This window comes from Loxodonta africana, chromosome 6, assembly GCF_030014295.1.
Source record: "Loxodonta africana isolate mLoxAfr1 chromosome 6, mLoxAfr1.hap2, whole genome shotgun sequence".
Classification (NCBI taxonomy): Eukaryota; Metazoa; Chordata; class Mammalia; order Proboscidea; family Elephantidae; genus Loxodonta; species Loxodonta africana.
Window position 1 is genome coordinate 81,894,647 of NC_087347.1, and position 18,437 is coordinate 81,913,083.

The 18,437-nt window shown below is 37.5% G+C and overlaps 1 protein-coding gene across 1 annotated transcript in view; it reads left to right on the top strand.

Annotated features, from left to right (window-relative positions):
- Positions 1-5,043: 5,043 nt before the first annotated feature.
- The window catches only part of SLC38A11 (solute carrier family 38 member 11), a 66,257-nt gene continuing 52,863 nt past the window's right edge, over positions 5,044-18,437 (top strand). Inside the window, exons 1-3 of the mRNA XM_023542882.2 lie at positions 5,044-5,082; positions 5,599-5,716; positions 7,736-7,810. Of these exons, the coding sequence (XP_023398650.1) occupies positions 5,044-5,082; positions 5,599-5,716; positions 7,736-7,810 (232 nt within the window). The remainder of the gene's footprint in view (positions 5,083-5,598; positions 5,717-7,735; positions 7,811-18,437) is intronic.

The following is an 18,437-nucleotide window of genomic DNA, read 5'->3' on the forward strand; positions in this document are numbered from 1 at the left end:
AGTGATTCTATGTGCCCTTTTCTGTCTTCTTCAAGTTTTCTCGTTGAGAATATAGTAATTTTGAAATTACATTAAACAAACTTTGAAAATTAGAAAAGATTCTTAAGAAAGACCATTAAAAATGTGTACAGAATGACCCTATATTAGTTTGCTGTGTAACAAGTAACCCCCAAAATTAGCAGGCTAGACAGCAATGAACATTTATTATCTCACAGTTTACGTGGGTTAGAAATTCAAAAGCAGCTTAGTTGGGTGACCCTGGCTCAGGGTCTCTCAGGAGGTTGCAATCAGGATGTCAGCAAGGGCTGCACCTACCTTAAGGCTTAAATGAAGCTGGAGGATACGCTTCCAACATGTATCACTCATATAGCAGGAGGCTTCAATTCCTCACCATGTGGCCCTCTCCATAGACAGTTTGAATGTCCTCAGGACATGGCAGCTGGCTTCTCCCCCAGTAAGTGATCTGAGAGAGAGTAAGGCAGAAGATACAATGACTTTGACGACCTAGTCTCAGAAGTTACACACAGTCCCTTCATCACATGCCATTCACTAGAAGCAAGTCACTGAGACCAGCTCATACTCAAGGGAGGGGAAATAAAGCTCCACCTCTTAAAGGCAGGAACCCTGGTAGCACAGTGGTTAAGTACTACAGCTGCTAACCTAAAGGTCAGCAGTTTAAATCCACTAGGGGCTCCTTGGAAACTCTATGGGGCTGTTCTACTCTGTCCTATAGGGTCACTGTGAGTCATAATTGACTCGACAGCAACGGGTTTGGTTTTGGTTGGTCTTGAAGGGAGACATATCAGAGAATCTGTGGACTTGTTTTAAAACCAGCACAGAGCCAATATTCACACAAAGGAAAAACAAATGCATATGTACACAGACAAGCACATATCATATATTGAAAGAAAAAGAGTTCTAGGATAAAATCCAAATCACAAAAAGCAGTTATAAATTTTTGGTTTAGTTATCTCTGAGAGTGGAAATATAAGAATTTACGAAAATGTCTCTTTTTTATACTTTCTACTTTTTCTAAATAAACATGTTTTTCTTTTGTAATGTAATTTAAAAAAAAGGAAAGCTTTACAAGTTTATAAGTTTAAGGGCCTGGATATTTATGTTCAGTATGGTGAAATTAATTATATTTTATCAATAGACCAACTTGGACAGAGTTGATGTCTTTAGAATAGTCATTGTTCTTATTCATGAGTATATGTCTCAATTTATTTAGGTCTCCTTTAATATTTCTTGATTGTTATAATTTCCTCTGAAGAAATTGTGCACATCCTTAGTTGAATTTATTTCTAAGTACTTTATATTCACTGACGCTATTATAAATTGTCTTCTCTTTAATTATAATTTTTTTTGTTGCTGCTATACAGAAATTAATACATTTTTATGTTTCTCTTGTATCTAGCTGGTTCCCTAAACTCTCTTATTATTTCTAACATTTTTTTCTTAGATTCTTTTGTATTTTCTATATAAACAACATTATCATCTAAAATAATGGCAATTTTATTGCCACCTTTTCAATTCTTGCACCTCAAATTTCTTTTTCCTTTATTATTTTGTAGGTCAGCAACTCTAATATCACATTTAATAGGAGCCATGATCAGGGGCATTGTTATTTAAATTATAAATGAAATGGAAATACGTCCATAGTTTCCCGTTAATGAAAACATATACTGTAGATTTTTTTATAGACACATTTTATTGGTTGAATAAAGTTGTTTTCTGTTTCTAATTTACAAAGAGTCATTTTATCATGAATTCAACATTATCAAAAATTTTTTTCTGTATCTAGTGAATACTTATACAGTTTTAATGTGAGCAAATACATTTATAGATTTTTTAAATTAAACCGTAACTTCATCCTTGGAGTACACTCAACTTTGTAATGATGTTGTTGACTTGTTCATACACTGTTGTATTCAATTTGCTAATATTTGGGATTTTTACATGTAAATTAATGAGTGAAGTAGAGCTGAATTTTTTTCCTAATGCACTTGTAACAGGATTAAAATTGCTAGTTTTGAGTATATCAAAATTGTATACTTTGTATCATAAAAAAACATAAACAATTTTAATAAGAAAAGGTGGCAGAAGATATGTGCAAAATATATAATTGCCAAGAGATTGGTACCTCCAACTAGCATAATAAAATCTATTAAGAAAACATTCTGTCTCCCAGTTTGGAGAGTGGCATCTGGGTTCTTAAACACTAGCAAGCAGCCATCTAAGATGCATCAATTGGTCTCAAACCACCTGGAGCAGAAGAGAATGAAGACCACCAAAGACACAGGTAATTATGAGCCCAAGAGACAAAGAGGGCCACATAAACCAGAGACTACATCAGCCTGAGACCAGAAGAACTAGATGGTGCCCAGCTATAACCTATGACTGCCCTAACAGGGAACACAACAGAGCGCCCCTGAGGGAGCAGGAGAGCAGTGGGATGCAGACCTCAAATTCTCATAAAAAGACCAGATTTAATGGTCTGACTGAGACTAGAAGGACCCCAGAGGTCATGGTCCCCAGACCTTCTGTTAGCCCAAGACAGGAACCATTCCCAAAGCCAACTCTTCAGACAGGGATTGGACTGAACAGTGGGATAGAAAATGATACTGGTGAAGAATGAGCTTCTTGGATCAAGTAGACACATGAGACTACGCGGGCAGCTCCTGTCTAGAGAGGAGATGAGAGGGCAGAGGGGGTCAGAAGCTGGCTGAATGGGCACGAAAATAGAGGGTGGAAAGAAGGAGTGTGCTGTCTCATTAGGGGACGAACAACTAGGAGTATAAAGCAAGCTGTATATAAATTTTTGTATGAGAGACTGACTTGATTTGTAAACTTTCACTTAAAGCACAATACAAATTTTTTGAAAAAGTCTAGTTAGAAGGTCATAAACAATAACAAAAAAAGATTGGTACCTCAGATACATAAATAACTCTTATAAATTGATATGAAAAGGGCTAACAGACAAAATTAAATGGACAAAGAGTAGAAAATGTAATTTACCAAAAGGACAACCCAAATATTTTATTAATATATAAAAAGATCCTCAATCTCAGTTATGATTATGATAATGTGAATTTATACAGTACTTATAATGTATTTTAAAATTTTTAAATTCATCATAACAACAAAACCTAAAAAAAGAAACTAAGTCCTGGTGTTATTGACAATGTAGAAAAACAGGAATTCTACTCTGTTAGTGCCCGTGTACATTAGTACACTTCAAATTTATAAAGCAATTTGGGGAAGTTGAAAACAGGTATGCTTAAAAAAAAATTGCTTACCATCCAACAATTCTACTTCTATGCTCCAAAAGAGTGTAAAATTAGAAACAACCTTAATCTTTCAGTAGGGGATGGTGAAATCAATTGTGGGGCAGATGAAATGAATAAACTGTACTTTTTTTTTTTTTTTTTACATATGTAAGGAGTACCTGGGTGGCACAAATGATGAAGTACTGGACTGCTAACTGAAAAGTTGGTGATTCAAAGCCACCCAGAGGAGCCACAGAAGACAGGCCTGGTGGAAACCCTAAGGAACCGTTCTACTCTGCACACATGGGGTCAACTATGAGTGGAATCAACTAGAAGGCAAATAACAACAACAAAATATATATGCATAGATCTTCAAAATGTTATTTTGAAGAAAGAAACAAAAATGCTGGTGGGAAAATAAAATATAGAATATGAGACTGTCTTTGTAAATCTTTAAACTATATAAGCCAATGTTATATACCACTTATAGTTACAAGGGAATGAGTTAAAATATAAAGCATGGATAAAAAAAGATACACTCCAACTTTGTAAGAGTGGGTGGCTCTAGGATGAAAGGAGAGGAACAGGAATGGGGAAGGACAAAGGAGTTTTGATTGTGCTATTATTAAATGTTTATTTTTGCAAATTTGGAGAAATATGACAGGAAGTTAACATTTGTTAATTTGATGGTGGGGAATATATGGATGTTATTTTATAACTCTAGTTTTCCATGTTTTTGTACTTTTTCTAATTTTATATAAATATCTATGAAAAACAGCCTCTTTGATGAAGTATCTGACAACTACTGATGCCATTTTACCACTATTATTGTCCCTAAAACCCTTCTCTATGTATTCTGTTCCTTTGGGATTGAACACTTCCTGGGCCTCAGTCTCCTTACCTGTATATGAGAGGCTTGAACTGACGGCCATTTAAGAATCTCAAACTGTGATACTCTAGATGACTTTCCTTCGCCATCCCCTCACACCTCCACCCCTGCTCTAACTTAAGGTTCTTTACCTGAGTCCATTAACAATCCATCGTCCATCCCTCATCTCTTTAAGTCTCCTTTTCAGAAACGTTACCAGAAAACACTTGATCAAAGCATGCTCAGTAATCACGTCTGCTAATACCGGAGACAAGTTTTTCTTTATGTTTGTTTTCTTCTGAATCCTCCAATTTCCATTTAAAATAACAGACCTGAATATTCACCTGTTGTCTCTGACATAAAAGAAGTACAGGCCGGAGGAGAAGGTGGCAACGGGAAAGATGCTCCCTGGGGACAGAGCCTCTACTCTGTTCTCACCCTAGGCATAAAAAAAAGCTAACTTGGGAACTGACTAAAATGAGGTGATTGTCCGCTTTGTACAATCTGGACAGTGCAGCAAGGGTGGAACAAGTTGTCCTTTGCAGCTTCGGGCATAGGTCGCTTAGACCCTGTGAATTAAAAAGAAAAAAAAAGCTGTGGGGCGGGGTGGCAGGGAGGAGGAGAGGTGTCAGAGACATCCTGAGCATCTCCGCAGCAGGAGGAAGGTGCTTTTGGCTGGGCAAACTCGGTGGGAAACTGCTCCGGGTCGTAGCCAGGAGAGCTCGGGGCTGCAGGCGGCCGGCCCGCGGGGGTGGGGCCCGGGGGCGCCGGCGCAACCCGCCCCTGGCAGCTGTCCCGCCGTGTGCGGACACGAGTGTGGTAGGTCGCCGAGGAGGTTAACGTCGCGAGAGCGCGCTGCCCAGGCCAGCAAACCTTCCTTTCCCTGCTCAGGACCACTAAGCAGCCATGGGCTACCAGGGGCAGCTGCCAGTCACCCCGTCACAGGTAAAACTAGCGACTGAAGCGCGTTGTGAAACGAGTTCCCTTCAAGTTTCATCCTGCAGTAGAGATCTGCTACCTCCACCCTAGGGTCTTTGTTTAGTACCACGGAAAACTCCTGGGGGTGCGAGGGGGATTTTTTTTTTTTTTTTTTTTTTTTTTTGCCTTAATCTGACCGTTTTTCTTGACAGGCGCTTTTCACTAACCCTTTTAATTTCACAAAGCTACATCATTGCCTCACTAACAGATGATGTGTTTTGGGATTCCCTACGGCAGTCCTCACCTTGGGGCAACGACAGTCAGAACGTTTGAGGATGGAGTTTGCTGAGAAAGCGCTGTTTACTAGCTACTCTTCTACTTCATTATTATCCTCACTATTGTTTTATTGTCGGCATTGATATTACTTATTGTTACTACGAAGATTATAGTGTTAGCATCCTGCATTGCATATTTGTCTGATACTTTTCTAACTTTTTGAGGTAATAAATATTTGTTTAATAGCCATTTTATTTATTGAAATAGAGAGATCGAGATGACAGAGAAACCCTCGTTTCTGAACATAATCATAAAGGGAAAACTTGTCGTCAGTCTGCTGCTGTTTTTAATGTTGTCAACTCCATCATAGGATCTGGTATCATTGGTAAGTGGATTTTGTTTTAATTTTAGGTGAAAAGGCCAAATTTAACAAGCTCTTATTATGCTGTTAGTGTCCATTTGTTATTTTTAAAGAAAAAAAATCTTAAATGGTAAAATTTGTAATTTTCTTCTGTAAACACCTTCCTTTTTTGAAATGTGCACCAGTCTCTTTTATGTAGAAGATGAGATTGTGATTCACACATATTTGAGAACAGTCCTCTGGATGCAGTGAGATTAAAGTGGAGTTCACACTGTGGGAAATGTTGATTTTCTTTTTCATAGGCTGGGACGTCAATTGATTGTTGTTGTTGTGTGCCCCAGTGTCGATTCTAACTCGTAGTGACCTATAAGACAGGGTAGAACTGACCCGTAGGGCTTCCTAGGCTGTAATCTTTAGAGGAGCAAATCACCAGTTCTTGTCTCCCATGGCAGCTGCTGCGGGGGTTTGAACCACCAACCTTTTGGTTAGCAGCCAAATGCTTGACCATTGCACCACCAAGCCTTGGTCAATTGGTCACCTAATTTACCTTTTTTCTCTTCCTCTTCCTCAAGTGTCCACTATTACATGAATCACCAGTCTTTGACCTTTGAGAAGTATAAAACCTCCAGAAATTTGGAAATGTTTGAGGAACAAAATTTTATTGTGCAAACAATATTGTGAAAAATTAAATCCATACAATATTTCCTTACCCATCTATATAGTGTTAAATTTTAAAGTAAAACTTATTTTGATGTATTAATTTTAAATATCATTTAGTAAATAAATACAAATCTGTTCCTTGAAACCGCATACAAGTTTTTAACAAAGGAGCCAAACAGTCAGAATTAAAAGAAACAAGTAGCTCTTGTATTTTCTCAATGTATTAGGAGCAAGGGAAAAACTAAAAAAAAAAAAATTAAGTGTATTGCATTATAGTGATATAGGCAGTTATTTTTTTCAGTGCTTAGTATCCTTCTGCTATTTGAAAATATTCATTGTTAGAAAAGGAAGAGAACAACGTCCTTTCAAATGGTAATACTCATTGAGAATATAACTTTTTACTACATAATTTGTCATTTTAGTCACAGTCATCATTTTCTGAAAATTAAACATTTATCTCAATTGAGTTACTTTTCTTACCTTTTATAAGTTAATGTGTTGGTTGATTTTACTTGTTCCCATACATTTTTTTTTCATACATAGATTTCTTTCATTTTTTTCAAATGGTACATAAAATGGAGGTACTTCAGGCAAAGGAGAAACAAAGATTTGATTGAAAGTCTGCCTCCATGGACCAGAGAGGTGGCAGGCACCTCCATTTGGCAGAATTCAGGAATTGATTTTTGATGTGCTCACCCTAAGCTGGTCTATGTTGGCAACATTTCAAAGTATGTCTTAATTGTGCTATGCGGGTTTTTATTTTGAAGGAAGTTCTTTTCAGAGAATAGAAACCCTAGGTGGAAATATTTTAAACATGTTTGATTTTAAAGATTTTATGGTTCATAATCTAAAATTGTCCATTTCCCTAAAAAGTCATACAATATAATTTTATCCCATATCCCCCAGCTTTTAGAAAATACTTTTGCTTTTTTATTTTTCTGTACTTTTCCATATATGTCTGCCCCGTTTTGAATCCAGACTCAGCATTTGTTTATATCCCGTAACCCTTCTGTGCTCCTTTTTATTCTCTCTCCTTTCCTGGCTAACAAATAGGAAGGATTTGGGGTCATTATTCTCCACATATGCGAGGGCATGTCTTCTCTCACCCTGACGTGAAAATCACTTATATGAACTGGCACCTATTTTTCACTTGCTACTTTCTAATTATTATTTCATCACCTAATAAACTTGTTCACTAATTTAATTAATAACATTTTATTCTGAAACGAGTAGTAATATGCTCAGTAACATTTCGTTGTAATACTGTCATATGCATTGTAAATATGTAAACTTACTTAGCCTATTATATACAGGCATTGGGGGGAAATGTCTTTATTTCTATGTCTTATTAAAGTGAGGGGTGGGGCATTTTATGTTTTCCAGGATTGCCTTATTCAATGAACCAAGCTGGCTTTCCTCTGGGAATATTGCTTTTATTCTGGGTTTCATATGTTACAGGTAAAATACCATAATTGCTTATTCCTGCAACTGAAGTTGTAAGTGACTGTTTTACGTACACACACACACACACACAGACTACAGTTGAATTTCCAGTTAATTAAAAAGTGCATCAAAGAATTCTAAAGAATTTAGACATTTATGTCTGAGGAGATTTACTTCCTTACTAATCGTCTGAACAGATTAGAAAAAGTAAAAGAGCATAACATATTACCAGGCTTAAATCCTTTTCATGTGCCTTTTTACTTTTTGCAGAAAGTGTAAGATGGAAGAGTCCCTTTTAAATGTTGGGTTAAGACTAAGAGAAGACTGTGCTTGAAAGAGTAGGTGACAGGGCTTTCTTTTCCACCAAAACCATTGGCAGATGCACTCAAATGAGCAAGCTTTTTCCTCAATGTTTGTGCAGGTGGAACTGAAAGCCCTGGCTCTCAACCAGCAGGCTCATCATTCCCTCCCCACCTCACCCCTGCCTGTTTATTGCCTACAGTCTTAAAGTGCAATGGTAAGATGCTTCCGTGTAAATTCCTCTCTTCTGTTTCCATTTCTTCATGTAACGTGTTTATTTACACCCACACTTTACCACTCTCTCATCTAAATACAGGCTTTACAGCCCACAATCATCACCTTTTCGCATTGTCCTCATCCCTGCCCTGTCATCCCACCATGTCGCCTCATGACACACGTGGGACCTTTCCTCTACCTTAGGATTGTGAAGATCAAGCAATCATGAAAGGATACCACCTGCAGTGGTTGCAGCTGTGGTGGCATATGTGTGGCTGCCTAGATGTCGTTACAGTAGTCAGTGGGAAACATCTCAGCTGTCCCCTTCTTCAGAATTGGCCTAGGCCTCAAGGGAACCACATACCTTTGAGTTTATGACTTTCTTTCTCCTTTCCCCTTGACCTTCAGTCAGTGACTGACAAGAATCCAAAGGCCACTCTCCTTGCCTCGAGCAGGGACCAGTGTGTGGCACAGTTTGAGCTCCAGGGCTCCCCTATAAGACTGGACTACAGTTGGTCTCCACCTGAGATGGCATCCTTGCTGAGCTGTTTGTCCAGCCCTACCCCCTCACTCCTCATTCTCCAGGGAGCACTCCATCGGGCACTTACCCGAGAATGCCTGTCTCCTCTCTGCTTTTGGGGACCCTGATCTAAGATTCCATCCCCCGTAAAATCTCAGGCTTAGAAAAGCAGTCCATAACTCCTTTTTCTCAGGCTGAAAAAGAGACAGTAAAGCATATAGTCTGTAACCTGTTGATGGTAAGTCGATTCTGACTCACAGCAACCCTAGAGTAGAACTGCCTCGTAGGGTTTCCAAGGCCGTAATCGTTATGGAAGCAGACTGCCACATCTTTCTCCTGTGGAGCAGCTGGTGGGATTGAATCTCAGTTGATTGCTTTAACCGCTGCACCACCAGGGCTCCTAGTTAAGCATGTAGTAGGTACCAAATTCAGAATTGCAGAGGTATTGGCCTCTGTTCCTCTCTACTTCCTTCCCAAACCCCAAGACCTAAACTGCTTCTTGCTTCTACAACTCTTAGTTTGTAGCTTAAGATCCATAACTTTGTATCATGGAATCTATAACTTTGAGCTTATTGAGTTGCTGGCATTTAAAATTTGAGTTCTGTTTATTAAACTATTAGTCTCACTAAAACATCTCATTCAAGGATTTTCCCTTGTCATTTTTAAACTTCCTATTTGCCAGTCAATCAGCGCTGACAAACAATTAATTTCCTCCCAGGTATAATAACTATGGCTTATTTAAGTGCATTGTAAATATTTAACCATGTTGTAAACCTGTAGATAGAAAAAAATTAAAACATAATACATCATCTAAGAAGTCAGTGCTAAGGAAAATGAACAGTTCACTACACCAAAATCATATTATAAATAATTCATAATGTTAATAAATTTTTCAACTGATGCTAGATAACCTACAATGACTATGAGCAATATATATATATATATATACACACACACACACAACCAAAACCAAATCCACTGCCGTTTAGTTGATTCCGACTCATAGGGACCCTGTAGGACAGGGTAGAGCTGCCCCATAGAGTTCTCAAGACTGTAGATCTTTGCAGAAGCAGACTACCACATCTTTTTCCTGCAAAGCAGCTGGTGGGTTTGAACTGCCAAGCTTTCAGTTGGCAACTGAGTGCTTTTAACCACTGTGCCACCAGGGATCTACTATATAGATATAGAGATAGAGATGATGGACATAGAGATAGAGATGATAGAGATAGAGATTTAGATTAGATATAGATTAGATATAGGTATAGATAGGTGATATAGATATATAGATATAGATACATATTTATTTGTATTTAATATATGTACATAAAACCAGTGGAAATTAGTAGCTTTTATTAATTTATTTCATGACCTGAATCTTAAATAATTTTAATTAATAAAGGACGATCAGACAAAAGCAAAGAAAAAAAAAATATGTATAAATATATATAGACAATGATTCATTTTGTTTCTTAATTAGGCTTTTAAGAGAAAAACCAAGTTGGGTATTATTGTGTATTGAATCATGTACCCAAAAATATGTGTTAACTTGGTTAGGCCATGATTCCCAATATTCTGTGATTGTCCTCCATTTTGTGATTTTCCTATGTGTTATAAATCATAGTCTCCGCCTGTGGTTAAAGAGGATTAGGGCGGAATGTAACACCCTTTCTCAGGTCACATCCCTGATCCAATGTAAAGGGAGTTTCCCTGGGGTGTGGCCTGCACCACCTTTTATCTTACAAGAGATAAAAGGAAAAGGAAGCAACCAGAGAGTTGGGGACCTCATACCACCAAGAAAGCAGTGTTGGGAGCAGAGAGCATCATTTGGACCCAGGGTTCCTGTGTGGAGAAGCTCCTAGGCCAGGGGAAAATTGATGACAAGGACCTTCCTCCAGAGCCGACAGAGAGAGAAAGCCTTCCCCTAGAGATGATGCCCTGAATTTGGACTTCTAGCCTTCTCTTTGTTAAAGCCACCCACTTGTGGTATTTCTGTTATAACAGCACTAGATGACTAAGACAGGAATTTTTTTTTTAATTGACACTAAACAGTGGTTTGTCACTAGGATTGTTTGTCTTTTTAAGGCCTCGAATGAGCTGTGTCCAATTCAAAAGGTAGTTTTTCTAAATTCTGTTTTCATGTTTGTAAAATATTAGTGAACACAAATAATTAATACAACAAATTATTATATTTGATTTTGCTTTAATATTTTCACATTAATTGATTAGACTAAAATAATTTCTACTATCTAAGCATATGTAATGATTTAAAAGAAAATTTCTGTGCTAAATAGCATGAATTTATTAATGGATTATTTAAAATCTGCATACAAGTATGTTTAAAGAGAAATCAAAATGATATAGTGATTGGTAGTTGAGATTTTTACAACTTTTAAGGGAATATATCTATAGCCTGTATTTTACAAGCAGCAAACTCATTTACATTTACTATTGACTGCATTCTTGGAAAACTGCTAAAATTTTAAGCAGTACATTTTGTTTATTTATTTTATTATGCTTTAGGTGAAAGTTTACAGCTAAAGTTAGTTTCTTCTACAAAAATTTATACACATATTGTTATGTGACATTAGTCACAATCCTTATAATGTAACAGCACACATCCCTTCTCCCCCCTTTTCCACCCCAGGTTTCCCGAGCCCCTACAACCAGTTCCAGTCCCTTCCTGCCTTCTCATCCTGCCTCTGTACAAGAGCTGCCCATTTGGTCTCCTGTGTCAGCTTGAACTAAGAAGCACACTCTTCATGAATATTATAATTTATGTTTTATAGTCTAGTCTAATCTTTGTTTGCAGAGTGGGCTTTGGGAATGGTTTTAGTTATGGGTTAACAGAGTCTGGAGGCCATAGCTTCGGGGGTTCCTCCAGTCTCAGACCATTAAGTCTGGTCTTTTTACGTGAATTTGAGTTCTTCTCCACACTTTTCTTCCACTCTGTCACAGACTCTGTTATGTTCCCTGTCAGGGCAATCATTTGTGGTAGCCAGTCACCATCTAGTTCTGGTCTTAGGTTGGTGGAGTCTCTGATTCATTTGGTCTTTTAGTCCATTGGGCTAGTATTTTCCTTGTGTCTTTGGTGTTCTTTGTTCTCTTTTGCTTCAAGTGGGTTGGGACCAATTGATGTATCTTAGGTGGCTGCTTGCAAGCTTTTAAGACACCAGACAGACGCCACTCACCTAAGTGGGATGCAGAACATTTTTTTAATAAATTTTGTTATGCCAGTTGACCTAGATTCCCCTGAAACCACGGTCCCCAGACCTCAGCCCCAGCCACTCTGTCCTTCAAAGTGTTTGATTCTGTTCAGGAAACTTCTCAGCTTTTGCTTTAGTCCAGTTGTGCTGACTTCCACTGGATTGTGTGCTGTCCTTCCCTTCACCTAAGATGACTCTTGTTTACTATCTAGTTAGTGAATTCCTCTCTCTCTCCCTTCCCACCCTCGTAACCACCAAAGAATGTTTTCCTTTTTGTTTAAACCTTTTCTTGAGTTCTTATAATAGCGGTCTCACAATACTTGTCCTTTTGTGACTGACTGATTTCACTCCGCCTAACACCCTCCAGATTCATCCATGATGTGAGATGTTTCGCGGATTCATCATTGTTCTTTATCGTTGTGTAGTATTCCATTGTGTGTATGTACCATAATTTGTTTATCCATTCATCTGTTGATGGGCGCCTAGGTTGTTTCCATCTTTTTGCTGTTGTGAACAGTGCTTCGATGGACATGCTTATGCATATATCTATTGGTGTGATACCTCTAGGATATACTCCAAGTAGTTGGATTGCTGGATCGTATGGAACTTCTATTTCTAGCTTTTTAAGGAAGCACCAAATAGATTTCCAAAGTGGTTGTACCATTTTTCATGCCCACCAGCAGTGCATAAGTGTTCTAGTCTCTCCACATCATCTCCTACATTTATTATACTGTGTTCTTTGGATTAGTGCCAACCTTGTTGGGATGAGATGGTATCTCATTGTAGTTTTGATTTGCGTTTCTCTAATGGCTTATGATGTGAGAATTTTCTCATGTATCTGTTAGCTGCCTGAATGCCTTCTTTGGTGAAGTGGCTGCTTATATCCTTTGCCCATTTTTTAGTTGGGTTATTTGTCTTTTTGTTGTTGAAGTATTGTGATATCTTGTAGATTTTAGAGATTAGACCCTTATCGGATATGTCGTAGCCAAAAATTTTTCCCCAGTATGCAGGTTCTCTTTTTACTCTTTTGGTGAAGTCTTTTGATGAGCATAAATGTTTGATTTTTAGGAGCTCCCGGTTATCTAGTTCTCTTCTGGTGTTTGTGCATTGTGAATTATGGTTTGTATTCTGTTTATACCATGTATTAAGGCTCCTAGAGTTGTCGCTTCCATGATCCTTATCGTTTTAGATTTTGTATTTAGGTCTCTTGATACATTTTGAGTTAGTTTCTATACATGGTGTGAAATATCGGTCTCATTTCATTTTTTTGTAGATGGATATCTAGTTATGTCAGCACCAGTTGTTAAAGAGATTGTCTTTTCCTCATTTAACGGACTTTGGGGCTTTGTCAAATATCAGCTGCTCTAAAAAAAAAAAAAAATTTTTTTTTTTTTTATAGGTGGTTGAATTTAGGTCTGGATTCTCAATTCTGTTCCATCGGTCTATGTACCCGTAATTGTACCAGTACCAGGCTTTTTTGACTACCATGGCGGTATAATGCTGTTGTTATCATTAAAAAAAAAATTTTTTTTTTTTAGGAGCCATTAAGTCAATTCCGACTTATAGCGACACTATGTACAACAGAGTGAAACACTGCCCTGTCTTACACCATCCTCATAATCATTGTTATGCTTAAGCCCATTGTAGCAACCACTGTGTGAGTCCATCTCATTGAGTGTCTTCCTCTTTTTCGCCTACCATCTACTTTACTAAGCACGATGTAGTTCTCCAGGGACTGATCCCTCCTGAGAGCACGTCCAAAGTATGTGAGACATAGCCTCGCCAACCTTGCTTCGAAGGAGCATTCTGGTCCTACTTCTTCCAAGACAGATTTGTCCATTCTTTTGGCAGTCCTTTGTATATTCAAGATTCTTCTCCAACACCATGATTCAAAGGCGTCAGTTCTTTGGTTTTCATTATTCGACATTCACCTTTCACATACATATGAGGCAACTGAAAACACCATGGCTTGGGTCAGGTGCATCTTAGTCTTCAAGGTGATATCTTTGCTTCTCAATACTTTAAAGAGGTCTTTTGCAGCAGATTTGCCCAATGCAATGTATCTTTTGATTTCTTGACTGCTGCTTCCATGGGCATTGATTGTGGGCCCAAGTAAAATGAAATTCTTGACAACGTCAGTCTTTTCTCCGTTTATCATGATGCTGCTTATTGGTTTTGAGGATTTTTGTTTTTTTTGTGTTGAGATGTAATCCATATTGAAGGCTGTGGTCTTTGATCTTCATCACTAAGTGCTTCAAGTCATCTTCACTTTCAGCAAGGAAAGTTGTGTCGTCCACATATCGCAGGTTGTTATTGAGCCTTCCTCCAATCCTGATGCCCCATTCTTCTTCGTGTAGTCCAGCTTCTGGGATTATTTGCTCAACATACAGGTCTAGTAGATATGGTGAAAGGATAGAACACTGACACACACCTTTCCTGACTTTGAACCACTTAAAAACTTTAAGCCACGCAATATCCCCTTATTCGGTTCTAGCAGTATTTTAAAATCAGGTAGTGTGAGGCCTCCCACTTTGTCCTTCTTCTTCATTAATGCTTTACTTATCTGGGGCCTTTTCCCTTTCCATATGAAATTGGTGATTGGTTTCTTCATCTCTTTAGAAGATGTCATTGGAATTTGGATTGGGATTGCATTGTATCTATATACTGCTACTGGTAGAATTGACATTTTCACAGAGTCAAGTCATCCTATCCATGAGCATGTTATGTTTCTCCACTTACGTAGATCTCTTTTGGCTTCTTGTAGTTTTCTTTCTATAGAATTTTATGTCTCTGGTTAGGTTTATTCGTAAGTATTTTATCTTCTTGGGGGTATTGTAAATGATATTGATTTGGTGATTTCCTTTTTTGAAGTTCTCTTTGTTGATACAGAGGAATCCAACCAACTTTTGTATGTTTAGCATGTGTTCTGATACTCTGCTGAAATCTTCTATTAGTTCCAGCAGATTTCATGTGGATTCTTTGGAGTTTTTCTGTGTATAAGATCATATCATCTGCAAATAGGAATACTTTTTCTTCTTCCTTACTAATTTGGATGCTTGTATTTCTTTTTCTAGCCTAATTGCTCTGGCTAGGACCTCCAGCACAATGTTGAACAAGAGTGGTGATAAAGGACATCGTTGTCTGGTTCCTGTGCTCAAGGCAAATGCTTTCAGACTCTCTCCATTTAGGATGATGTTGACTGTTGGCTTTGTATAAATGCATTTCATCATATTGAGGAATTTTCCTTCTATTCCTATTTTGCTGAGAGTTTTATCGTGAATGGATGTTGGACTTTGTCAGATGCCTTTTCTGCATCAATTGATAAGATCATGTGGTTCTTGTCTTTTGTTTTATTTATTTGATGGATTACATTGATTGTTTTTCTGATGTTGAACCATTCCTGCGCACCTGGTATGAATCTCACTTGGTCATGAATTATTTTTTTTTTTATATGTTGTTGAATTCCACTGGCTAGAATTTTGTTGAGGATTTTTTATATTGGTCCGTTTTTTTTTTTTTTTTTTTTTTTTTTTTTGTGGTGTCTTTAGTTGGTTTTGGTATCAGGGTTAGGCTGGCTTCATAGAATGAGTTTGAGAATATTCCATCTTTTTCTATGCTCTGAAATACCTTTAGTAGTACTAGTGTTAACCCTTCTCTGAAAGTTTGGTAGCTTTCTCTAGTGAAGCCGTCAGGGCCAGGCTTTTGTTGTTGTTTTGGGGAGTTTATTACCTCTTCAATCTCTTCTTTCGTTATAGGTTTATTTAGTTTTGCTACCTTTAGCGATTAAGTGCTATGGCTGCTAACCAAAGGGTCAGCAGTTCAAATCTGCCAGGTGCTCCTTGGAAACTCTATGGGGCAGTTCTACTCTGTCCTGTAGGGTCGCTATGAGTCAGAATCGACTCCACGGCACTAGGTTTTTGTTTTTTACCTTGTTTGGTTTTTGTTTAGGTAGTGTCATGGATTGAATTATGTCCCCCCAAAATACTTGTAAAATTGGCTAGGTCATGATTCCCAGTATTGTATGATTGGCTACCGTTTTGTCATCTGATGTGATTTCCCTATGTGCTGTAAATCTTATCACCGTGATGTAATGAGATGAATTAGTGGGAGTTATATTGATGAGATCTACAAGATTGGATGGTGTCTTGAGCCAATCTCTTTTGAGATATAGAGGGGAGAAGGGAGCAGAGGGACATGGGGACCTCATACCACCAAGAAAGCAATGCCGGGAACACAGCACATCCTTTGGACCTGAGGTCCCAGACCAAGGGAAGCCTAATGCATCACAAGGACCTTCCTGGAGAGCCAACAGAAAGAGAAAGCCTTCCCCTGGAGCCAGCACCCTGAATTTGGACTTCTAGCCTACTGAACTGTGAGAAAATAATCTTCTCTTTGTTAAAGCCATCCACTTGTGGTACTTCTGTTATAGCAGTACTAGATGACTAAGACGGGTGGGTAGTGTGTTTTTAGAAATTTGTCTGTTTCCTCTAGGTTTTCAAATTTGTTGGAGCACAATTTTTGGTAGTATTCTGTTATGGTCCTTTTAATTTCAGGTGGGTCTGTTGTAATATCACCCATCTCATTTCTTATTCAGGTTATTTGCTTCCTCTCCTGTTTTTCTTTTGTCATTTTGACCAGGGGCTTATTGATTTTGTTGATCTTTTCAAAGAGAATCAGCTTTTGGTCTTGACTCTTTCAATTTTTATTCTATTCTCTATTTCATTTATTTCTGCTCTAATCTTTATTATTTCCTTTCTTCTAGTGCCTGAGGGCTTCCTTTGCTGCTCTCTTTCTATTTATTCAAGTTGTGGGGTTAATGTTTTGATTTTGGCCCATGCTTCTTTTTGGATGTGTGCATTTATAGTTATAAATTGACTTCTAAACCCTGCTTTTGCTGTGTCCCGAAGGTTCTGGTAAGATATGTTTTCATTCTCATTTGGATTCTGTGAATTTCTTTATTCCATCCTTCATATCTTCTGTAACCCAGTAGTTTTTGAGCAATGTATTGTTCAGTTTCCATGTGTTCTTTTTTTTTTTTTTTTTGCTTGCTTTTTTTGTTAGGATTTCTACTTTTATGGCTTTGTGGTCAGAAAAGATGCTTTGTAATATTTTGATATTTTGGATTCTGTTAAAGGCTTGCTTTGTGGCCTAATATATGCTCTATTCTGGAGAATGTTCCATATGCACTGGGAAAGAAAGTATATTTGGCTGCTGTTAGATCGAGTGTTCTGTGTATGTCTATTAGGTCAAGTTGGTTGATTGTGGCATTTAGATCTCCCATTTCTTTATTTGGCTTCTTTCTAAATGTTCTGTCCTTCACCGAAAGTGGTGTGTTGAAGTATCCTACTATTACCGTGGAGTCGTCTATTTCTCTTGTCAATGCTGTTAGAGTTTGTTTTATATACTTTGGAGCCCTGTCATTGGGTGTATATATACTTATTGTAACTATGTCCTCCTGATGTATTGACCATTTAATCATTAGATAGTGTCTTTCCTTATCCTTTGTGGCAGATTTAGCTATAAAGTCTGTTTTGTCAGAGATTAATAGTGCCACTCCTGTTCTTTTTTGATTGTTGTTTGCTTGATATGTTTTTTTCTATCCTTTGACTTTTAGTTTGTTTGTGTTTTTAAGTCTAAAGTGTGTCTCTTGTAAGCAGCATGTAGATGAATCATGTTGGTTTTTTTTTTTAATCCATCCTGCCACTCTCTGTCTCTTTATTGCTTTACTTAGTCCCTTTATATTCAGTGTTAATTATTGATAAGTATGATATTTTATTATGAGTTTAGTGCTGTCATTTTGGTATTTTTTTTTTTTTTGTGGTGTCGACAGTTTCTTTATTCCAGTTAATTTTCTGTGATGAGTTGTTTTTCTTTATGTATTTTCTTTTCATCTTTTTCATTATTGTTGATTTTATATTTGCTGAGTCTTTTTTATTTTGATGTATAGATTTGTTAGTTTCCTTTGTGGTTACCTCAAAATTTATTTTTCTAAGTTTAAACCAATCTTTTATTTCTTGATATTGCCTTAACTCTCTCTCCATATGAAACATCTGTTTCCATATTTTCAGTGTTTTAGCTTTGACTTATTTTTGTGACTTCCCTTTCTGTTTTGATATCTGGTTGTTCTGTCCTGTGTTCTAGTCTTGAGTTGTTATCTGATATTGTTGGTTCTCTAGCTGGTAAAAAAAAAGCTGGTAGACTCCCTTTAATATTTCTTGTAACTTTGGTTTGGTTTTTACAAATTCCCTTAACTTCTGTTTATCTGGAAATGCTCTAATTTTTCCTTCATATTTGAGAGACAGTTTTGATGGATATATAATTCTTGGCTGGCAATTTTTTTTTTCCTTCAAGGCTTTATACGTGTCGGCCTCCTGCCTTCTTGCCTGCATGGTTTCTGCTGAGT